Source organism: Eurypyga helias, unplaced genomic scaffold (assembly GCF_000690775.1).
Source record: "Eurypyga helias isolate BGI_N326 unplaced genomic scaffold, ASM69077v1 scaffold13345, whole genome shotgun sequence".
NCBI classification, from domain to species: domain Eukaryota; kingdom Metazoa; phylum Chordata; class Aves; order Eurypygiformes; family Eurypygidae; genus Eurypyga; species Eurypyga helias.
In genome coordinates this window covers 9,031-33,692 of record NW_010253521.1, presented here as the reverse complement: position 1 = coordinate 33,692, position 24,662 = coordinate 9,031, and the positions used below count along the sequence as shown (strand labels likewise).

The window sequence follows — 24,662 nt, the reverse complement described above, 5'->3', positions numbered from 1 at the left end:
CATGACGACCTCAGGAAAAGAGAATTTCCGACTGAAGAGCTACAAGAACAAATCTCTAAACCCCGATGAGATGCGTCGCAGGCGGGAGGAAGAGGGTCTTCAGCTACGGAAGCAGAAGCGAGAGGAACAGGTACTGTACTACGGTTGCAGTAAGTGTAACCAGTCCTTAAGCAGTCTTGTCTTGCACTCTCTGTGGCTCTTTGCTTCTCCCAAGTCCTTTCTTAGTTGTTCCTGCCTGCCAAATTCATACATAGTCAGTCTGAGTCACTTGCAGACTTCACTCCTCTGCAGGCTCTATGAAACTTAGGGTGAGTGCTGCTTGTTCACAGAGTGTAAGATTGGCCAGAGCAGCTTAAAGATGCTTTGAACAAAGCTGTCTGACCTTCCACTGGATGTGATTGAGGAACTCCTGTTTTGTTTTTTGCATATGGTTTGGGGTATTTTTTGTGCATTTTCTTTTTGCTATCTGAGTTGTGGAAGCTCTAATCTCTGTTCAGAAAGTGGCAAGCTGGGCTGAAAGGGAAGGAAACATTGCAGCTAGAATAGGAGGAGGTCTGACCAAGTCCTTACAAGTTGCAGTAATGATTTTCTTGAGGGAAGAAATAATTTGTTGACCTGATTCTTCTGAGTTTTCTGTCTTAAGTTTCAGTTCATTTATAAGTTTACAAAAGTTCATGTGATGTTTATGCCCATAAGGCTGTTGCCTTGAGTAATGGATTTAGTATATGTTGTAAGCATAATGATTGAAGAAAAATGCTTGGAAATCAAAGCTTCTCTAGCTGCTCATGTCTTGTTAGTTCTGACAACTTCATTCACACTGCAAAGTGGCAGGTGCTCTGCAGGTATAATCAGTAAACAGCAGCAGTAACAAGAGATTATGAAAACCATTTTCTGATAAAAACAGGTAGAACTGAACAGTTCTTCCTTTTGTTCTTATTTGTGTTCCTTGGAAACTTAAAGGGTTTGGTTCAATTTCAAGGTTACAACAAAGTCTTTTTCATCAACGTTGAGATTTCTGGACTTAGAATGAAGATAGTGATATGCTTGTGTTTGGAATGGTAGCTCGAGTCTGTAATCTGCTCCGTTTAATATCGCTTTCACAGTGTCAATACCGGGTGTTTTCAGTGAAAGGCAGGGGAGTGTTCTGAAAGGGACCTGCAATACTGCTTGTTGATTTTGCTCAATATCTGCAGGGAGCATTTCCAGACTACTGGTAGCACAGAGCATCGTTGATCTTGTTTGTAAAGCTGTTACTAAATTAGGAAAATGATGAGTCATTTTCTGTCTTACCTGTGCTTCTGATCTCCCTTGGACCTGATTACCACAGGTTGGCTAAATAAAGTGTGTGGCAGTATTTCCTTCTGTTAAGGAAAATTTAGTCCTAATTGAACTAACAGTGGAGCAAAAGTGAAGTTGCAAGTAGAGTCTGCATCTCTACAATATCAGGCCTTGTACAGGTACTTATTTTTTAATGTATTTGGCACATAGCTCACCAAAGTTTTTTAAATGCCCTGGTTTTTGGGTTTTATGTGGTGGTGGTTGGTGTGTGGGTGTTGGGTGGGGTTTTTGTTGTTGGTCCCCAAACTGAACAACCCCACACAACCAACCTCAGACCTCTGCGTTTTCACATAACCTGCCAGTGTATAAATTTTGGTTTAAGATGGTACTTGAGCACGTTCTTTGAGCTTGAGTGGGCACATCATACAGTAGCTGAGAAGGAATAGCATTTCATGAGGATGCCTGTCACTGACCTAGGGTCACTATAGACTTAGCTTTGCATACTGTTTCCTTCACATCTCTGGAGAGAAGAGTAAGTGTAGGTCTGTGTCAGGGCTCTGTCTCCCCTCTCTGCAGTGGTCAAATCTGATGTGGCTCATTGCTGGGCTCTTGCTCCCTGAACTTAACAGGCCAAGCAGCACCCCCAAAGCAGCACTTTGTCACTGCTAAAGTTTCTTCCAATGAGACAGCTGGATTAAGGGGAGAAGCTGTAGCCTCTCTAACATTCCTCATGACATCTCAAACTGAGTACCATCTCTAAGAAGTAGCAACCAAATTCTCTTCATCCCAGTATGATTTCAGTCCCACGCGATCATCCTCCAAAGCCCTCTCTTTGCCACCGTGACTCAGTTATCCCAGCCTCTGCACGTGTTCTACGGATCTGTTATGTGCAGCAAGTTTTCAGGTCTGAGCCCTGGCATCCTCTGCAAGACAGCAATTGTCTCGAAGCTAGAGATAGCTCATAGAAGGAGGGGGATGGTGAAAAAAGGGAGTATCGGTGAGAATTTCTCAGAAATGTTGGGAACCAATTTTCTAGCACGTTGCTGTTCTCATGTACCCCATGACTACACTTTCTTCATGTACTGTCAGGAGTCCTGTAGCTGGCATGAGAGCTTCTTTTAGGTGGTAGCATATGTCATTTTTCTTGCAGCCTAACATGAGATGCTGTGTGTATGTTGGCTGTGTAATTACATGCTTTCTCTCTTTAGTTGTTCAAACGCCGAAATGTTGCGACAGCTGAGGAAGAAGCGGAGGAGGAAGTGATGTCGGATGGTGGCTTCCATGAGGCTCAGATGAACAACATGGAGATGACTTCGGTAAGTGATGAAAAGGAGCACGGCGTTTGTTGAAACTGGGCAGGCCTGTTGTGCAGTGACTCGGGGGGAATGGGATTTTAGGAGAATGTGAAAACAGGCCTTCAAAGAGTGTATGGACAGCTGTTAAACACCTGTCTTGGTGAGCTGCCCTGAAACAGATGTTGCGGGCAGAGGGAGTGGTTACTCAGTGGATATGCTTTCAAGAAAACAAAATAAAATTTCATTGTCCCAGGCAGGCTGATGACTTCCTGGTTTTGATGTTCACCGTTACGGGTGATTTTATTACCTGTTGCCCAGAGGTGTTGGGGGTTTTTTAATCTGAAATTCATAATGCTTGAAATGTGAAAATACAAACCAGGCGATGTGTTGTTGCAATTTACAAAGCAAAAAGAAGCTCGGTGGAAGTCTTTGTTAGCGACTTTCAAGTGACACCGTTTTTAGTCTGAGTGCTGGCAATGCAGCTAGACCTAGCTTGTCTGTCTGCATGTTTTCTTAGACTCATTTCCAAGCTGTAATGTCATCTTGCAGAGAGAAACTTTCAGTGGAAATGAGACATTTCTGGTCTCTCCCTGTTTCTTTACTACAGTCCTCTCCCCTTAGCATTTTTCTTTCCAGGATTTGGGCTGTATGAGAGAGGCTTAAGGAGAGTGCAGTCCTCACTTAAAAGACTCACCCTTGATCTTCACACTTGTGTCTGCATTCAGAGGACACAAATGATGTTTTCATAGAAATCAGGCTGGGCTTAGTTGCTGTTGGTGGTTATACCAGCCTTGAAAATTACTGGGAAACAGAGAAATGCCTATTAAAAATGTGTGGTAGTTCACTAATAGAATATATTGTTTTATTCCTCAAGATAGTCTTTAAACATCAGACAAGTCCTACATACCATTTAATTGCTTGTGTGGAAGCTGATATGAAATGAATAGATAGTAAAAAGTAAGGAAAAGAGCCTATCTAGTCGAGATAGATACTGCCCTTGGAGTTTACTATTTTAAGTATCATTAATTTCAGGGTCTTAACAGTTGGAGCTGTGAGCTGTTACAGACAAAGCTTAAGTATTTTCAGCACTGTCATCTGTCCCTATCAAAGGGTTTGGATCAGATCTCTAAGGGTTTACATCAGAAGTGCTAGAAAAAAAAAAATCTGACTTTCCTTCTGCCTTTTAACCTGGGTTTACATGTGTGATGAACAGAATGTCCCATTTTGCCTGGCGTGAGAAAAGTTGCTGGTTTAATTTAGCCGTGTTAGTGGAAACTGTCAGTATTATGGAAAATGTCATACTCTTACATGATGATGATGACAAGCATTGGGTTTGTCAACTCTTCTAAAAATGACAGGTCCCATACATTTTGGTGTAAGAGAATGAGTCAAAACATACATGTTACAGAAGTCTAAACAGTAGCATTATCAAGGAGGTGTTCTTACATAACAGTAAGTGCTCTTCTAATTTAAACTGCCTTTTGTTGCAGCTGACAATTTTACATTTATTTCAAAGGAGGGGAGATAGAAACAAAAAAAAAAAAGAAAGAGGGGGAGAGAAATCCAGTGAGAGGTTCTGAAGAGTGATTTTTCTTGCTTTATCTTAAGTAAAATTTGAATTTTGACTTCCGGAAAGGAAATACTACATGATGCTGCTTATGTAGATGTACATGTGTGATGAGTCGTTTGTTGTCCATAGTCGTCTCATCTAGGTTCTTACTCAGTAAGAGACAAACCCAACACCAGTTTAGCTAATGTTGTAACCTTTTAACCACTAATCCCAGATTTTGTTTTCCCTCTTGCTCTCTATCACTCTCGTTCTGTCTCCCTCACCCGAATCCTAGAGTGCAGTCATCACCTCTGATATGATTGAGATGATATTCTCTAATAGTCCTGAACAGCAGCTTTCAGCCACCCAGAAGTTCCGAAAGCTTCTTTCTAAAGGTAAGGGCTGAAATTACTTGGAGAGAAAAATGTAGAAGCATCCCTGGCATATATTTTTACGTTGGGAGCACTAAAGATTGAGTTTCATACAGAAATTTCTGGGTGAAGCTCTGTTTAGCAAAACTTCAGCTAGATGTGTGTAGCAGCTGCTTTTTTTTTTTTTGACACGTATGTAACTACTGAGTGATGTCTACTCTTGAATGTGAGTTTAAATATTACAGGGAGTGTCTTTATGGCTCAAGTATGCCGATATGCTCAAGTTCCTGTGCATGTGTGCATGGCAGAGTGGTGTCACAGAACTGCTGAGAGGGTGGTCTGCCTGAATTCCTGAGTGTAGTAGTGTTTTAAATGATGTTACATCATTACCTCAACATTCAAGCTGGAGTCTTCCTACGGTGACAGACAGCAATCCTTTGCCTTTCAGTAAAGGTAAAGCAGTGTTGTAGAAAAAGAACACACTCTCGGAAGAGAGGAATCAAGGTATTGTTGGATGTTGTTCTGCTGCAGTAATTTGAGAATTTCCTCACACAGAAATGAATGTATCTAACTTTTGCTTTTTTATTTTAAATAGAACCAAATCCTCCAATAGATGAAGTCATAAGCACACCAGGAGTGGTGGCCAGGTTTGTGGAGTTCCTCAAACGAAAAGAAAACTGCACATTACAGGTATACAAATATAAATATGTTTGTCTTCCTATGTTGTGAAGGCATTTGGTGGTGCAAATTAGGTAGGAGAAAAATGTGTTTAGCTGTACTAACTCTCTTTTTCTTCACTATGTTAAAAAAATCTATTTTATCCTTAGGTTTTCTAGGAAGACCTCTGGGGATAGGGGGGAAAGAGATGTCTGAGCTGCATCGTGTGATTGCTAGGGTGGGGTCTTGCCTTCATCGTGTAACAAAGACCATGTTTGGAATTTGGACCTCAACAGAGGAAAAGCTAAACTAAACTTTAATGTTTCTCTTTTTTTGCAAACTGAAGGCAGTTTTAAATCTTCAGAATTATGACTTAAGTTTTTGATGGTATTCAAAGTTTAGAATTAGACTTAAAATCTGTAATGATAAACACAGAAACCTTGAATCTAACTTGCTTTGGTTTAAAAAAACAGAACCGTGTTTGCTACAGTGATGGTTAATTTGTCTTGAACTTGCTTCTTGGAGCTTGGTCTCACTTCCAGCTGCCCTATTTTCTGGTCAGAGTTCTTTCTTCTGGACTAGAAACTAAAACTAATCATCCAGTAAAAGAAATAAATGTGAACAGGTAATCATTAAATACAGTATAGAGGTTAGAATCAGTGTTCTTTCAGAATGCATAAGGCAACAGGTTAATGCCCTGTGACATCCAAACATTGATAAGTGGAGCTATGCAAAAACTTGATACTTTTTTTTTCTTACACAGTAGGGAAAAGGTATCATTTATAGGAATTTATATCCACAGAATTCCAAAGGTCTTTTAGCTACCTTTTGAGGAGTCTGTAGACAGCAAGTGGGAATATGTACCAGATTTAAGCCAGTTTATTGGCTTGCAACTCCAGTGGAAGGTTTGTAAGCGATCTGATAGGAAATAAATGGAATGGCTTTTATCACTTACAGGGCTCTAGCGTGGAAGCTGAAGACAGGGAGGTAAAGGGAAACCACCTCCTAATATTTGAAGGACATACTTGAATAGGAAGGGAAAATAAGGGTAAAGGTTACTTCATCAAATGCATATACAACTGTAGTGTAGAAAAACCTCAAAAGCAGTCAGAGACCAAGAGAAATTCTCATTGCCTTACTGGTGTAACACTTCTTGAGTTGATTGTTATCCTTTATCTTGCTGAATCTGTCTGCCTGCTGGGCAGTTCAGGGTCTGCTGGTAGAGCTTCCTGCTGTCATCAGTTGGGAAGTTCCTCTTGACCTCGGTTCTTAATACTCGTTTTTACTCTGGTCAGTATTTCCAAAAGTCGTCTTGGCAGAGGTGTAATTTTGGGCTTGCCATTCTGGGCATCCTTGACTCTAGCCTAGCTGTAGAAGGAAAGGGTTTTCAACTCATTGTGGAAATATTGAAGTTTTTTTTTTCTGAGATACTGTAGGTACATGTATGGTGGATTGAATATGGAAACTCTTCCATGCTGACAAACTTGGAACTTTGTGTGACTTCATGCTCTATTTTTCTTCTGTGTTGTCAATGGAAGATGCAGTAAAAACTGGGCTTCTGGTGTCAGTGGTAGGAAGGCCTAATTTGTCTGGAATTCCTCTGTCCAGTTTTCACTCAAGCAGTTTCAAGACTTAAAGGTGCTCTCTTCTCCATGATCACTTAAACCATATGTGAACAAATAAGTTTGTCTCATGTGAGAAGTCTTATGATGGAGAGGGAAGTTTTAAAGAACAGTACCACACAGATACTGAGTTCATTCCTTGGATGAGGTTTTCTTCCTGTTAATTAATTATCATAAAATACTTTGTTTTCCTATCCTTTGCCGTTTGTATGTGGCCGTTCCTTAGTTTGTATGTGCTGGAGCGTCAGGTGTTGGCAGTGGAGGGGAAGGGGAGAAACTGTCACTGAGCTGTCCTTTCTGTAACTTCACCCTATGATCTGTTAAATGGTGCTCACAGAAAGGGCTTCATCTAATTTGCCCTTGATTCTAGTTCGATGTCGGGAAGAGCTCAGTTTAACAGAACTTCGTTGCACAGAAGGTGGGGAGACCTTAGCATTAGCTCATAATCAAAGCTTATTTTATAAATATTTGAAGTAGAGATTTGACCAAGGAGTACCTGCTATTTGGTCTTAAATTTGATTAATCTGTTTATACATACTCCTGCTTCTCTCTTACGGGTATAAGACAGGAGAGAGTGAGTCTGAGTTGCGAATAGTTCAGCATCCATTAGGTAGCCAAAGGGCAAGTTCTAAAACGTGAATAAGAAACCTCTGTGTTGAAAGATGACTATTAATCCTGTTATGCTGTATCACAAAACCCTGGATACTCCAGAGGAAGTAAAATAACAGGAAAGCAAGTACATTTGATGTTGGCCTTAAGCTCTGGCCCGAACGTTTTGCTTCTGATTAATTGATGATGAGTCACACGGTGTCAAAACTCTAAGTTTCTGCTTTATTGCAGCCCATATGTGTAATACTTGTGTGTTAGTGTTGTATTTTGGAATCGTGTATTCTGATCACGTCTAACCAGAAGATGAGTTCTCCTTTCGTTAGTCAGGAGAGCAGGATTAATTGTATTTTTAAAACTGAAGTCTTTAATTATTAACATCACTTACAAATTAAAATCTTTACAAGCCTAGGCTTAATTACTGAGTTCTTATTTCAGGTCCATTTCAGGATTCTGTGTGTCCTTAGCAGGGGTTGCTTTTGTCATTAAATCCTATATGTTTATGTTCTTGCTGCTCTTCAGAGATAGCTGGTCTTGGAAAGTGTATCAGGCTTTTCACTGCAATGCTGCTGGATCAGCATCAGTTTATTAGAATTTATTAGTAATGAAAAAATCAGTTATTTAGAGCATAAAACTTCCATTTTTATTGTTGGTTTTTTTTTTTTAAATTCAGCTTTTAGCAGTCTTTCTGCTCTCTAGATTCTGAATGTATCTGGTAAGTTTTAAATTTGCTAGTGTGGTGTAGTAATTTTTTGACTGAAAAGCATGCAGAAATCTACCAAAATCTAGATTTCTAGAATCTGTATTTTTTGAAGTCTGTATCGGGTAGTGTTAAAATTTGTATTTCACCTTAAAAAGTGAATGCTGTTGCAAGCCGAGATAAAAATAAATTACAAACCCGGTTAAGTCAAAAGAAGCCAAGTGTTAATTCAGGAGCTTGGGTTTGCTTCAGGTCTTGAATAAAAACATAAACCTCATACACTAGTAACTCTTGGCAGCAATATTGATCACCAGAGCTGGAGAGGAGTACTTTGCTGTAGTTGCAAAGTTCTACCACACTGTGATCACAAAGATTTTGTTACTTGCTTTATGTCCCTCAAGTTTGGTCAGACAACGTTGGTGGTGTCTCTTTGTGCACCCTCAGGAGTATCAGTGCTGATTCAGTGAGTGCAGGTATCCGGTGCCTTGTGGGGAGGCTCATTTTTGTGTGTTGGTCCTTAGCCAGTAGCAGCAGAACAGCCCAAAGGTAAAAGAATTGCACAGCAGAAGGTAGTATTAGAAGAGCCACAGCAGACCTGATCTTGTTCTCATAAGGAACTTCTGCAGATGTTGATTTCAAGGGATGTCGGTAACTCTTAACTCTGTGTTTCTGATTCTTTCTTAGCAAATTGTCTTTGGTATTTTATTTTCCAGTTTGAAGCTGCGTGGGTGCTGACAAATATTGCCTCGGGAAATTCCCTTCAGACTCGGATAGTGATCCAAGCTGGAGCCGTCCCCATCTTCATAGAGCTGCTTAGTTCAGAGTTCGAAGATGTCCAAGAACAGGTAGAGATTAAGAATGGTGTTGGGTGTGTTGTGTGTGTGTGTGGTGGTTTGTTGAGTGTTGTGGATGTTTTGGTTTGGGGTTTTTTTTGTTTGTGGTGTTGGGTTTTTATGTTTGTTTCCTTTCAGTTTTGGGCTCCCCTGCCCCACCCCAAAAGGAGTAAGGCTATCCTGTAATAGAGCCTTTAGAGGAAATGTGTGGATACCTGTTCCTTTCTACATCGTGTGTATTAAGATATCTGAGCAAGTATTGTCTTTTTCTGGAAGTATTTAACCACAGCAAACGGGGCGATGCATTTTGATCTCTAATGGGTTAATGTTTTTCTGTGTGTTGAGAAATTCAAGAAGCCTTGTTTTAAAAATCTCTTTAGAGATGGAAAGTTCATGCTTGTTTCTCCTGCAGATAAAGCATGAGTAGAAATTAGTGTTTGTTCTCTACAGAGAAAATTATAGTTTGTTCTCTGCGTTCCTTACAGAGCAGGCGACTGTATTCTTTAAGGCCCAGAGGGATCAGTGTAAAGCGCAGGCCAAACCTTTGAGTCCGTAATCTCTGCATGAGGTCCATAACTTGTGTTTGAACAAGGATGTATTTCAGACATATAATCTTGCTCTGAAGACTTGGGATGATGAAATATTAATCATGTTAGCAAATAGATTTTCAGTTAATCCTAACTTGAAAGTACATACCTTTATTGTATAAATTTCTCTAGCTTTGTGTCCAGGTATTTGCTTTTGTTCCACTGTCTACTCAATTAGTAATTTCTGTTTTCTCTTATAGCTACTTACAGACCATAGCTTAAGCTTCTCCTCAGCAAATTAAGCTCTGAATTCTTATTATGAGGGCATTTCTGTGGTGGTTGGTTTGGTTTTTGGTGACCCTTTTCTGAATGTTTCTTTGTTTCACTATCTTTCTGTGGTGGTGAAATTTCAAGCACTGGATATTCCAGTAGCACTCTTCCAGTGATGTTGTTTACAGAGGTAGTACCTCACTGTCATTTCTGCTTGATACTTGGGTGTGTAAATGTCCAAGGTATCTTTGCGGACTCTGTGCCACAGAAGCTGGCAACAAGCTGAGGTTAAGCTGATTATCCAATGTGATCCATTGTTCTTCTGAACCCTGGTAGTCAGTGATTCTGAGTTCTCCATCCTGTAAGCATGACCTCTATTCTCTGTTCCTAGATGTCTGACCTTGCGTTTGGCTGTATTGAGATACAGGACTGGGGGCATCCTTGCTCATAAGCATTGGATCGCTTTGTGCAACTTGCCTTTCTTGTAGCTGGCTCAGAGTGTACCACCTGTACGTAAGGTTGCCTTGCATTTTCCACAAGACAGACAGATTTTTGGTTCTATTCAGCCTTTTAGTTTATCCACTCCGCAGCTTTCCATTTTCAATTGTCTGTCTCAGGCTGAAGTATTTTGGAAAAGGTTTTTGAAGAGAAATTGAATTCAGGTGCTTGCAAAAATGATGTTAAAGGAAATAAGTATTTTTTTGTCCATTTTTTTTAAGCTTTTCTTTGAGGAAATGAGTCTGTTGTAGAAATGAGAAATGTGACAGAGCCTGCCAAAATGGAAGATAAATGCTATGTTGTGCCCATGTGAAAATCCCTCCAGACTTACCTATATGATGCTTTTTAGAGTTTGTTTTTTGGGAGTTAAAATTGGTGGCGTTGCTTTCCAAATTCAGCCATCACTTGTACAGGGCTGTTCCTGCAGGAGGATTGATTGATGCTGTTTGAGTATGGCAAGGCCTACTCCAGTTTTTTGTTCCTAATAATCATCTGTGCAAGAGCCAACTTCTTTTTTTTACTATTAGGTTGTTTTTATCATCCTGCTGATGTTCAGAGAGCAGGTGGGAAGGGCGAACCTGGTTAGAATGAGTCGTGCAGCCTTCAGCCCTAAGGTGTGTGAATTAACAGAAGAGCTTAGGGGCCACAGTTAAGTGGTTTATCTCTCCTTTCCCTCTGCCGCCTAATAAGCTGCTGACATGTTAAAGTTCAGATTGCAGGCAAGCAGAGTGGGTTATAATTACCAGAAAATATTTTTCTGTGTAATTCAAGGGCTGAATCCATGATCTCTCTTACCAGTAAGTCCCTCAGTACCAGTCACAAATTGCTCTGCAATGAGCTGATGGCAACTGCACCACTTCAGTGTGTTACCTACACCTTTTCATGGTGGGTTTCTGTGCTGCAGGTCTAGAGGTTGCAGCCCTGATCACAGCTGACTTTGGGTTTAATGGAGCCCAACATGAATAAAATCCTGCCTTTTTTTTTTTTTCTTTTCTGACAGCTTTAAAAAAACCCAAACCACTTCACCATAATATTGACTAAACCAAAAATTAAAAGCATTAAGCACTTAAATGCTAGCTCTTGTACTCTTGCGTTGCAGGGCAGTATTAGTACACAGTAGTATTTTTCCAGATGACTCTCTTCTCATTTATTATACATAGAGATTGTTGCCCTGGTAACAAATCATCAGGTAGTAAAGGAGGCTTTTATTTGTCACACTGTGGCCCTGTTTGTTAAAGTTGGAATGCATTGTAGTGAATGAAGGAGAGAAAAGGGAAGAGATTCTTATGATTAAGGCAATTGCAGGTTTCTGAGAGAAATTTATCTCCTGCTTAGTGTCTGATGCTGGACAGTTTGCTTATATCAGTTTTCAGTAAGTAGATACTATTTCTGTATTCTCTGAATGCTCAGTGTGAAATATTTGCATTTCTATTTGTAGTTGAGGGCAACTTGGGGCTTTCACAAGTGACTTGTATAGTTAGGTCTGTGTTTTGAGCAGACCTGGTCCTGAGCTTCTCAAGCTGGATTTCTGAAATCGGAAGATATTTGGCCATAACTTTCTCCCCTCTAACATGATGATTCTTGTCAGTAGTACTGTGAAGATTATTATTTGCAAGCAGCTCTTGCTACATTTGCAACAAATTACAAAAATACAGAAAATATAACTACATGTTCAGAGTGGATAGGCCAAAAGCTAGCCATACAGCCATATAATAAAGGATGAAGAGAAAAAGCAATATTGAAGGCTGTCTTTAGTAATTGTGCTAAATGGGATAGTAGTTCTGTAGAAGGAAATGTAAGTGGTCCTAAAATTTTGGATATGTATTATAGTATAAACTAAAAAAAAATTAATACTATTTTAATGAGACTCACTGCCTACTCATTATCCACTGCTTTTAATTTAGAGTAAGTCAGTCTTGCAGACTTACACCACTGAATTTATCTCTTATTTCAAACTTCCCTTATCAGCAGCTCAGGAACAGATACTGGTTTACCTATCTGATCATGGTTTTCCCAACAGTATTCTTCCATTTATATAAGCTCTTTTTAATCTAATGCGTTGCACTTTTGCATATGGTAGTTTGAGTTTAGTGTGATTTTTAAATCAGTGGTTTTGTAGAAGTCTGTGTGAGGGAATCTTCATAACTGTGTTTATTAAACAACATGTATGTAACTGAAATTGTATCTTGTCTTTTTACAAGATCTGTTTCCCATTAAGCTATGCAGGCTGACATTTTAGTACCCTACTATCCTTTAACTGTGTCACTGTTTGCAGTGTATATCACTCTTTCTCACATTGTGTCTCAGTCTTTCTCTGTCATCAGTGGTCAAACCATTTGGCATCCATTTTTCCCACCAAAGAAACTGAGTTTATTACAGAAGCCACATCTCCATTATTTATGAAAACCACTTTGGGCACGCCTCCCTCCCTCTCCCCGTTTCTGTTTTTGTTGTAGTGATTTTTAGATTTAGTCAGCGGTATGTCTTAGGCTTCTTCCACTTAGCACACTTTTTTCTTCTGAAAGACATCTAGAAATTTAGATATGTCAGCCTGAAATTATTAGGGAAGGATTCCATCAAAGCCCTTTCAACATGCTTAAGATTGATCTAGCTTCAGCAGCGTCTTAGCTGCAGTTCTTTCCTGGGTGCCCTCGCTGAGGGATTTCAAACCCACATCTTGACTTGGGTTTCCTTGGCAAACACTGGATTTCCTTCAGAAACCGTGCACGGCATTACGGTACCTGTCTGAGAGGATTGAGATTCTCACAGCAACAGATGTGTCATTGTGCTCCTCTGGACAGCTGGTGGCGGGAGCATCCTCAGCTCCCCTGTTCTTCTCTGGGAATGTTTGTGTTTTCAGCTAACGTAACTACCGTGTTTTTCCCTTGGTATTATTCCATTTGTAGTTGCAGTGCTGTTCCTCTTGGTAACCATCGCTTGTTTGGCAGAGGTGACCTGTGAGTCTGGTGTCTGGTGGCTTTTACAGCAGCAGTCTGGCTAACTGGGTGTTAGTAATCAGGATCAGGAAAAGCAGTAGAGGCATGAGTATGAGCTGCTTTCTCTGTTTGGGTGGATGAGATGTGAGAAATAAGGAACTGTGATCACCTTGGCCACCAAAAGAAAGGTGTGTTCTGTGCTGGGGCACAGAAGTCATCTCCTAGGAATATGTCCTCCTGGTATACTTCGGTCCACTTATCCAGTCATACTTGTGTGCAAGCTCATCTTCACTGTCTTCATCCCAATGTTAGATCCATTTTGGTGGCCAAAAGTAGAGAAAGTGTTGATTCTCGCTTCCTAATACTTTACCACCAAGAGGCACAGACTGTATGCACTGCTGGTGGCTGCTTTAGCACTTAGTGTAAATATCCAAAGGCCTAATGAAATAATGGCTGAGAGCCTTCAGAATCCAGGGGAGAGTGGAGGGTTGTCGGAAAGCACGTGGATTATTCACAGAAGGCACTTTGTGGCTCAACAGTACTCTAGAAAACTTTACTGTTATTGAGTACCAAAGTTGTCCAGCACTCTAGAAGAAAACACTGGAGTTCAATGGAGACCTGCAACGATCCCTACTCCGTTATTAGCAATAAATGGAAATTTATACATGTGTATAAAAATAGACGCTGTCAATTGACAAGGCAGCATTTGCATTTTCAGTTCATGCACGACTCTGCGACCTGAGATGTTGGTTAGAAAGTCAGGCTACAGATCTTAAAACTACAGGTTCTTCAGGTCGAGATGTCAATATTGGAAAGTACTGAAATGGAAATTTTTTTTAAAGTCAAATATGTTTTTATTTAATAAGCACTGAAATTTACTGGAATTAAATATCCTTTTACCTCTGCAACCACCAGAAAAAAAAAAAAAACATTAAAATATTTGGGATGTACAGAACAAAGCCTGTGGCAAGCAAGCTGTTTGCCTCTTGAGGGGCAGCCCAGAGAAGCAGTGGACATCATTAAACATCGTTCAGGCAGACCTTGAAGACACTTGTCGTTGTTCACGCATCCCCTGTGGGAGCCGTGATGAAGGTCTGTATCTCGAGCAGGGTCTGAGGAGAGCGTAACTGAGCTTGACTTACATTCCTCACTTGGCCGAAGAGCTGGAATGATTCCTTAAGGAAAGAAATCTTCTTTGTTGAACGAAACTGTGCGTGTTTTTCTAAAGATACTTCCATTTCTCTGCATCTTCTGCACTATCAGTCATGAGCATCGCAAGGGTTTCTTGCGATACCCTCTCTTACCAGGCCCTGTGATGCCAGACTACGCAGCCAGACTTCTCTTGCCTAAAACATCCAGAGTGGGAAAGCAGTAGAGATGCTGTTTGACTTCTCTGGTCAGCCTCTTTGCTGTGAGATTTGCTGTTGCAAAACCAGCCTGTCATTCAGGGTCAGAATGGATTCCTGGATTAAGTGATTATCGCTGTTGTCAGCTCTAAAAATAGACGTCGGTATAATGGCGGAAATAAAGTCCACAGACAAGTGAAATACGGCTTCCAGGGGTGTGTTGACATGTGGGAGGGTACCCCGGCAAGGAGTTTCTCTCTTCACACACAGTTACCTGCACGTTCCATAAAAGGAAATTATTGCAAATTCTTTCCATCCTCCCCCTAAACGTTTTTCAAAGATCCACAAATTTGTTTAGAACCAGCTGGAACCTTCAGTTCATTCCTCTGGCTTCTCGTAGCTGCAGGCACCCCGGCGTTGCAGCGAGCAATGAGCGTGCTTTCCAGTTCCGCTGCGCGTGGCGTTCTGCGGGTGGTGGCCTGTGTTCCGTTCTGGGGGGGACACTGCGTGGTCGTGGCTGTGCTGGTTCGCAGCAGAAGCCTGGAAAACAGTAGGAGAACAAAATCATACTAATCCTTCCCCAGAACAGTCTCCTAGTCTTTTAGCGACTTGCAGTTTAGGGACTCCCCGCTGATCAATTCATGGGGTTAACGGCAGCACTGGTACAGAGGGGGAGTCTTTTTCTTTTGCATCTAGCAAGCTGACATCTGTATCTCCATTTTCTATATACATTTTATTACCTGTATTAGTGCTGCAGAGATTTACTGGCAGTTTTGGGCCTCTAAGGTGGTCTCAGCCTGTTTTTTAAAGTAGCACCTTTTTGCCACCACTTAAAAGCAGGTTGCAGTAAAAATCTAATGCAACAAATCAATTGACATCGTATCAATAATGAATAAATAAGCTTATTTCAGATTATATCAAGTTTTCCTTTAGATAAGATTTGGCTTATCCTCAACTTTTTTTAGACGAGGAATTTATTTCAAGTGGAGATACAGAGAGAAAAATGTTTGTTTAGTGTGGGGAACTTGCATGTGTTCAGTTGGAGAAACAGTTATGCACTGTAATGAGTTTTGTAATTTGTAATGCAGATAAATACATGGTCTTCAACTGCAGAGAAATGTGGGGAGGACATTCAGCTGCTGTCCATGCTATAGGATTGCTTTTGTTCTCTATGTGCAGTGCTGGAAGTGTTTTCCGTGGTTGCGTAGACATTGTAGGGGTCTTAGCGAATAAGCAGATGCACATATCTATCTGACAGGACACTTAGCCTTCTGCTAACTTGAATTAAATGGCAAGCAAATGCCAGTTTCGTACACTTGTGTGACAAAATATGGTCTGTAAATCACATGGAATTTGTAAAATGGCTTTTATACTTCATGTAGACTAATTGTTAGTTCATACTAGTGGGCATTGATGACCCAAACAAACAAATAAATAAGTAATGTCTTTTATTCTCATATTACAGAAGATGGGCTTCATGCTTCTTTAATTATATTCTGGCATTTTGGATCTTTCCTTCTCAAAATGAAGGTTTACACTGATGTCCCAGGGAGAAAATACCCGTCCTTGCATTTTGTGATGCACATGTCTTAATAGGCAACACTTGTAGCTTTCTCTTAAAATGCAATATGCCAATGCCCATCTGAACTCTTTGACTCTGAACAGTGGTTTATCTTGCATATAGATGCCTATTTTCATCGTAGAGGGTGTCAGCATCCTTAATACGACTGTGTAAACAACACGTGCTTTTATGGCTTCTTAGGAAACACTAATATGGGCTGTTGGACACAAACATTTGTGGGTCGCTACAAACTTGCTTTGACCTGTGCTATGAACATCTGGAATTGAACCAGCTGTGAACTAGGAGGAGTGGAGAATTAGCAAGCTGGAGGAGATAAGTTCATTTCTGATATTTTGGACAGAGCAAGGTTATGTCTGCCTGCAGAGTCTTTGGAGGCATACGTGTTAGCTGTTTTGGTATTCCTCTTAGATACGTGTCAATATTCCTGAGTTGTACCATGACCTTGGGTATGTATGTAACACTCAACCAGAGTGCATTCCCCTTCTGTGGATTGTCCAGGATCTAACAGTGAGCACAGACTATCTCCCATTCCGCTACACACCCTGAACTCCTTGAATTGTGAGAATGAAAATGATTACTCTTCTGTTTTTCCTTGCAGGCAGTATGGGCTCTTGGCAACATTGCTGGAGACAGCACTATGTGCAGAGACTATGTATTGGACTGCAATATCCTGCCCCCCTTATTGCAGTAAGTCTGGGTTTTAATATGTTTTACAGAATTTTGCTTGAGTGTCTGATAAGACTAAAGTTTGGGGTTTTTTACCTTGAGGAATAGTGATTATTTTTTTCTTGTGGACTGATCAGACTTTTGAATGGGGGCTCCCGAACTACTTTTGGAATGGAGCTAAAATGGTTTAGGAGCAGCTAAGCTGGAACTATTTTATTCTACAGAGTGGGTGGATGTTCGGGCTCCGTACGGAGTCATAAGTTGAAAGACACCTTTGGAGGTCACCTAGTCAAATCCTTTCTTCATAGCAGGGGAGATGAGATTAGATTGCTCAACTACTTAGCCCGTCAAATTTGGAATGGCAGAGGTAGATTCCGTAACTGCCTGGGGCAACCTGTTGCAGTATTTGCCCACAGCATGTTGAAAAACTATGTTCTGCTACCTAATAAGAATTTCCTGTGTTTTACCTTGTGACAGTTGCCCCTCGTTTTGTCATTGTGCACTTTTGAGAAGGATCTGGCTTCCTCTTTTCTGCATCCACTTGTTAAACTGTTGCAGGCAGCAGGTATTTATGTCTCCCCTTACACAGTCTCCTTCTGAGACTGAACAAATCCAGGTCTCCTGTTGAGTGCCATTTCTCTAGCCCGCTAATTATCTTGACAGTCCTCTGCTAAAGGATTATTGCTGAAACAGTCAAACCATCTCGTGTTGTCACGTCCAAATTAGAGTTATTCTGTCTTTTGCAAACTCTCTTTACAGCAGTGGAGTTCTCTAGTGCTCTCAGAGACACTGGTACAGTGTGGGATGGCTGTGAGAAAAAGAAACTTAGTTGCTCTTGTTGTGGAAAAACTAGGTCTTGCCTTCCTGCATTCTTTCTAGGCCAAAGACCACTGTGGCTGGTCATGTCTAAGCTGTCAGTTAAATGCCTTGTTTAGAGGCTTTGCACTGTGACTTCACTAACTCCACAGACATCTTTGTCAGTGGTAAGGCCTGATCTCACACGGGGGACTCGGTGTGCCATGCTGACCCAGCTTTGGTCAGTGATAGTCCTGATGGGGCAGTTTTGGCGTGCAGAGGTCGTGAAGCTGTCAGCGTTCCAGTTCATCACAGCGCTGGGCTTCCTGTGGCTTACAGGGCACAAGCTCAACTGGTGTGTGGATGGCAGCACCCCCTTAACAGCTGCAGGAAGAGACTGGTTTAGGGTGGGCTGTAGAACCGTGTAGTAACAAGAACCCAGCAGGTAAGGCTCGTGTGCTGGGACTGGAGCCAGTGTGCACAGAAAGTCTCTGAACTGTGCTTGTGGAGAGAGACACAACCCTCTTGAATGTTTGGGAAACCCTAAACCTTATTATACACATCCTCTGAGGATAAGTTTTGTTCTACTTCACTGGTGAACTTAACACGCAAAAGTGTGAAAGTGGAGCTGACAGTCTGAGACTGACGTGAAAATGCTGTTTGGTGAAGAGAGTATTCTCCAAAACTACCCCCAAATCCTTCCACTTAGAGTAACTGTGTCACTGTTCCCACACCTTTTGGATGTTCATCTGCCACGTTAGTGCCTAAGCAGTTAAATAAAGATACTTAGGGCACTGGTGGTTGTTCTTGTTGGGATACTAGGGTTCAGGTCTAGCACGTACGTTAGTATCCATGATTTTTTTTTCCCAGGATGTAATTTTTACAGGAAAAAAAAAATTAGTGTATTTTGACCTGGTGTAAGTGAAATTTGTAGGCCTGAGTGTATTTTAATGACTCATGCAGTTGACCCTACAGGGTTGCCTGGCTTTGATTTTATTGATTTATTTTTTTTTAAAGCAAAGGTTGGACTTTTTGTTTGTTTGTTTTAGATTGCTTTCAAAACAGAACCGTCTCACTATGACTCGAAATGCTGTATGGGCTCTATCCAACCTCTGCAGAGGGAAAAATCCTCCTCCAGATTTTGCCAAGGTAAGAAATGTTTGAAAAGAAATGAGTTGCGAGGTGGTGGTGTCCAAATAAGAAATAAAGGTGGTGAAGCTTAAACAAAATAGCAGGAATACTTCAGAATTTCTCTGAGACGGTGTGCAGGCTTTTTACAAATGACGTTTTTGAATGTACTTAGTCCTTTAGGCAGGTGTTCACAAGCACTCTTTTCATACTGTTGCCTCCTAGCTTTTTGGTACTCTTCCTGTGCTGGAGGTTGACCACCCCACAGCAGAACTCTACATCTTGGGTGCTGTAACGCAGAGCATCGGCACATCTTAGCAGACAAGTGCGAGTTTAAGTTGCCAGACATCCTACCGTAGAGGCTGAAGAGTTGTCATAGCACTGTTCTGCTGATGTGCTACTCCCTACTTGTGTACCTACAGCCCTGCACAGAAGTGCTGCCTACGTCTGAAATGTTCTGAGTATTGAACCTTGAGATGCCAGGGCCTAGTCCTACAGTGTCACATACAGAATTAACTGACATGTTAATAGATGTTCTGGCCCTTTTAATTGCACCATATATCTCTTCTTAATGTCTTACAGGTTTCTCCTTGTCTTAGTGTGCTTTCCTGGTTGCTCTTTGTCAACGATACGGATGTATTAGCTGATGCCTGCTGGGCTTTGTCCTATTTGTCTGATGGCCCCAATGATAAAATCCAGGCTGTGATTGATGCAGGAGTCTGCAGAAGACTTGTGGAACTGCTGATGTAAGAGATTTGTTCTGAGAAAAAGTACTATCCACTCTTTTCTCTAAAATCAACGCTTCAGCAATAGGAAGCTGAATTATATATGTCTTGGAATGTAATAATTTCCAGAAAGCAGGATTTGAGTTTTCATTTTACCTGACTGTTCAATTTTCTCTATTTATCATGAGTAACAGAAAAGAGGGAACTTTTCTCGTACTCGTTCTGTTACTTCTTAAAAGATTTTTTTAACTGCACCTCATAGCTGTGTTTTTGTAAAATTGGTAACATATACTGAAATTTTCTCTGTGCCATTGAGGTCTATGATATAATTACCCACCAATGAAATTGCCAAAGGTTATAGATAGATAGAAATGTAAGAAACAGTAAAATTTACTAGAATTGGTAGTACCAGGGGCTTGAAATGTAAGTAATTTGCTGAGCCCTTACTGTAGAAGAGTATATGCACACTTGGGTCAGCCAAGTGTAGCTGTGGGAATTGCGGTCAGGGAGACTGGCCTTGTTCAGAGCCATTTCTTTGGGTCTAAGGGAGCAACGTGGAGCAGTCAAACTAAGAACAAGAAATAATGGTTCTGAGTGATGTAAACCATTAGTTTAAAATCAAAAAGTATTTTGATTCAGATACTGACAGTTAAGTCAGGTTTAGCAGGGAAGTTTTCCCCCGGCTGATTGAGGTTTCTTCTTTGAGGATGTAAAAACGGAGGTGCTTCACGGTGGTTAACGCTTAGATCTTTCCTTGGTAATTTTAGGCACAACGACTACAAAGTTGTGTCTCCTGCCTTACGAGCTGTTGGGAACATCGTCACAGGAGATGATATTCAGACCCAGGTATGGATTCGTTTGCTCTTGTGCTCTACTGCAGTTCGTCTTTCTGTTAGTTGGGATAACCTGTTCATGAGCACCTCCTCGTCTTCCTGTTGAAGTTGGGAAGTGAAGGGCTGATGACACGAGTTGCTTCAAAACATGCGATTTTCACAGGTTTTCTGTTCAGTCCTGAACTGTTGGAGATTCGTACATGGTTAAGTCTGGGATTTGTATGTAACTGTGCAATACCCTTGGAGGTTGGTGGTGTTGTGGTATTTTCTTTTTTCTGGTGTGTTTAAAGCACGTCTGCCTCGGGCTGAATTTTATGCTGAAGGATGTGTTGTGATAGGGCCGTCGAAGGTCCTTGGTGCTGTTGACAGTCTGTGATGAATATACCAACAGACTGTGTGGTCAGATTTTGGCTGGGTGTGTATTTGGAGAAGCGTCGGTAGGAGCCAGTGGCTCCCACCGCTGTACTGGAATTAAACTGGGTACCAGGAAACCTGATGCTTCAGAGACGCTAGGTTGTCATCCTGCTGCTTGGTAGGTTTTGCAAGAGATGGCAGGTCCCACCAAGTTTTAAAATCCCTGGGAGCAGAGTTCATGCCTTGCATATGCGTGTTGCCTGTGGTCCTCTCTCTGAACGCAGAGCAGAAGTGCTGCTTGCAGGCATCCGCTGTTGTACCTTATGTTACAGTGTATTCCCGCTTTTCTGTGCATTCGGACACCTGCTCGTGAGGCTCAGTCGGTAATCTGAGGAAGAAAAGTAAAGTAGGCTGCTGCTCTTGAAACCTAACTGACTCTTGGCAGTGAAACGGGCTTCTAGGAGGTGTTGGTAGCAGTCGGAGATGTGAGATGATGTGAGGAGTTAGAAGTTATACTTTCCATGAGGTGTGGTTGCATAAAGCTTACGATTCCCCATGTGAAGTGTTAAATTACTCCTTCCGTGGATTTAAACTTCGGCAGAATTTACAAGTTCCTAATCCTGAGACTTTTTTCGATGCTTAATTTTTGGTTTGTATGGATATATCCTTTGGAATTATGCAGTTCTGTGACGAGATCTGAGAGAAAGGTAAGTTAGCAGCAGCAGGACACTGAGGATCTTATCACTAGTGCTGGAGGAGGTTAACATGACTTTTTTGGTTGCTAAAACACTTTGCAGCTGAATTGCATAGGTGTTCTTGTAGTTTTTTCAATAAACTTTGATTTGCAGGTCAGGCATGAGTGATTAAGGGGCATTTTGTGATTTCATAGTTTAATTAAAAAGAAAACCACAAGCGATCACTAAATCGCATGTAAATGCAGGTTACTAAATACTGCATAATCTTACATTTTCATTCAAGAAAATGTTTAAACTTTTTTTTGTTGCACACAAGTTTTTGAGGAGCCTACCGTAAGCTTTCCTAAAATTCTGGAGAACTGTTGAAGTAGGGTAGCTTGAGAGTCCTGCCCGCGGATTGTGCTGCGTGCTAGAGAGGAGTACAGAATGCGTATACAAATCCTTAATCAGAAGGAAGAGCTCATCTTTAACTGTTGTTGGCACATTCAGAAATGTATCAGCGTATAAGGCAGTTGCCTGAAGACTTCACTGTACACCCTCAGAGCACAAACCTGCTTTTACTTGATATCTCATTTCCAACCATCAGCAATTACCAGTGCTTGGAGAAGGCCAAAACGTAGATAGTATGCATGAAATAAAAATAAATCTTTCTTGTCCCAACAGATACAATCCTTTCTTACGTGTAAGAAGTTGGAATTTAATTGAAATATTTCAATTTTCAGTCACTGAATCTTATGTCCATTTAGACGGTCAAAAAGCCCTTCACTATCAAACATGACATAATCAACTATCCTACCTTATGCCATACTGGGACATTTTCTCTTTAGGCACTTAACGTTTTGATTTTGTAGTTGCTGATTTTCCTGCAACTCTGCTGCTCTGTAAAATTATAATTTTTTTAAATAACAGTTGCCCATTCGTAATGTCACTGGGCACAACACTGGCAACAGTCTGCCCCACTGCAACAGATGATGCGGAAAACAGAAATAGTTGGAGCTCCCAAGTATAAAAAAAAGTACAGAAATCATAATGCAGGAAAATGCTGTCATCTTATTTTTTTGGTCATAATGCTTTTAATGTTTCTTGTGTTCAGGTCACAATGATACTGTAACGAAGGCATGATCTCTTACCTGAATTGCTCAGCTGTTCTGTTCATTAGTTTTCCTGCATATAAAACGCAAACACTTCTTTCTTAGTTCTTGCTCTGTTTGTTTTGGTTTTGGTTGTTTTAACTTCTAGGGATCATGTGATGGAATATGATTTATAGGTTTGACGACATTGTATTCCTTGTTCCAGTGATTCTTTATGCTAAATTTCCTCTAAGTTGTGGTGGTTTTGTTTTTCCTTTTTTTTCTTTTGTACGCAGGTAATTCTGAACTGTTCAGCCCTGCAGAGTTTACTGCACTTGCTAAGCAGCCCAAAAGAATCTATCAAAAAGGAAGCGTGCTGGACAATATCTAATATAACAGCTGGAAACAGAGCCCAGATCCAGGTAATGCTTTCAGCTATGATCAGTGATGTTTGTCTTGCAGGCTGGAAGAAGCACACACCAGGCTGTGCACTGGGGTTTGTGTATAAAGTGCATATTTGTATGTATACAGGGTCACAGATGTATAAGTAGTATATTATGGGCTCTGCGCCTGTAATAACTAGAATATTTCAATGGCCCAATCTTCTTTCAAATGATTTAATTTTATAATAATCTACAGATTATGAAATGAGGGAGACAGTCATGCTAAAGAATAATGAGTTGAGACTAAGCTCAAGAAAACCTTGTCTTAAGTTATTTTTTTTATGCCTTTGACAATCACCAAGATGCAAAAAATTCTCCAGTAAGAAAGGAGCAAGCTACAAAATTTGAGAATCAAATAACTTTACATTCACCACAAGATATGGACATCTACATCGTAAAATGCGTTCTTCCTTGTTTATATTTTCTTATAATGCCTGGTGCAGGCAGTTGTGCTTAGCCAAATCTAAAATTGCTGTTCGTTAAACTGAATGATAAGGGAGGCTATCTGACATGTTGCGCTGGGGTTCGTCCTTTCTGATCGTACCAACTTTTGTAAACCCTTCATGGCGAGGGGTAGTAGGCAGAAGCAAATGAAAGTCTCGCTCCCGTGTGTCACTCCTCACAATTAGGCCTCCAAAAGACTACGTCTTTGTTTGGAGTCTGAACTTGGTAGTAGCCGCAGGACCTGTCTCCACATGGTATAAATGGGAGACTGGCAATCGCTTTCCCAGGGAAATTTTTTTTTTCCTTTGAGTAGATTAAAAAGAAACTGCTAACTACATTTTGTTTTCCCTGGATATGGTGTTTTTTTCAGGACAGCTATACTAGGGGAATTTTTTTGCTTGGCTTTCAAGGACAATATCTCATTCCTTCTCTTTTTCAGAAGTGATGGAAAAACAGCTTGTAATGAAACCAGGCTCTATCTGATAAATACACAAGGTTCCCATCAAGGCAGTTGAATGAATGTCTCCTCCTTTAAATCAAATGTAATTCTTCTGAAGTTGTGTTTCTCAATGCTCTTCTCCCTCACTGGATACAGCGGGTATTTTCAGAGATTGCAGAGGATGCAATCCTCCTCAGAGATGCGGAGGATCTCTAACTGGAAGTCCAGTTAGAGATATCTCTGCTTTGAGGAATAAATAGCAGAAATATTAGGCATTAGAATTATTTACCTCGCTCACTAGTGACCAGGTAAAAACAATTCATGTTCACACAGCAAGTTAACCAATAATACCTTAGTAACAGTGGCCAGGGAGTACTACTTCTTTCTTCCGTATCCTTTTCTTTGGAAGGCAGCCTGACACTTGCTAGTCCTCTATCTGATGGCTCTGGATTATTCATTCCCTATGATCAGAATTAGCATGAAGCGGTTAACCTCTTCACCCAAGGGGTGGAATTCTCTTTTCGCAGAAAACTTGCAGGAGATTGCAGGCTTTCATGTTTTTCCTGAGAAAAAAGCCTACTCTCTCCCTTGCAGGTGGCGCTTGCCATCTCTCGGTTACACGTTCTTCCTTACAGAGAACATTCGGCTGCTGAAGGGGCAGCGTAAAGTCTTAGTGCCTCCAATGTGGTCTTCATCTCAGAAAGCATAGGAATTAAAGTTCATGCTTTTGTGGAAGGTAACTCAGTCTCTGCTAAGCTTCCTGGAATTAAGAGTCAGTGCTCATCCAACTTCAGGGATGCTTGTGTTAGGGAACGAGTAGGCAAGAAAACAGAACTTACAAATGTGGAAAGCTGTGTAAGTCCTCCTTGTCTGATGTAAGGATGTGATTAAGATGACAGTGGACCTGTGAGCAGACAAAGCTCCTACAATTGTATTTACTCTGACTTTCTCAGTCAAACTGCAGATCATGGTTTTTGTCATATATGCTTACTTCATCTGA

At 40.9% G+C, this 24,662-nt stretch overlaps 1 protein-coding gene across 1 annotated transcript; it reads left to right on the top strand.

The window, feature by feature from the left end:
- Positions 1 to 24,371, top strand: LOC104503853 (importin subunit alpha-5-like). The gene is made up of 11 exons (XM_010152698.1): positions 1 to 130; positions 2,487 to 2,594; positions 4,418 to 4,517; positions 5,089 to 5,183; positions 8,792 to 8,923; positions 16,669 to 16,757; positions 18,581 to 18,680; positions 19,242 to 19,405; positions 20,152 to 20,230; positions 22,633 to 22,832; positions 24,257 to 24,371. Exons 1-11 carry the CDS (start codon positions 2 to 4, stop codon positions 24,369 to 24,371), a joined length of 1,311 nt encoding a protein of 436 aa, XP_010151000.1. The 5' UTR covers position 1.
- The last annotated feature ends 291 nt before the right edge of the window (positions 24,372 to 24,662 follow it).

Excerpts from the sequence above, each read along its gene's own strand:
- LOC104503853 (XM_010152698.1), top strand. The coding sequence starts at position 2 with ATGACGACCTCAGGAAAAGAGAATTTCCGACTGAAGAGCTACAAGAAC. Across the intron at positions 131-2,486 it reads AGCAGAAGCGAGAGGAACAG|TTGTTCAAACGCCGAAATGT; the intron begins GTACTGTACTAC and ends TTCTCTCTTTAG. Across the intron at positions 2,595-4,417 it reads ACAACATGGAGATGACTTCG|AGTGCAGTCATCACCTCTGA; the intron begins GTAAGTGATGAA and ends CCCGAATCCTAG.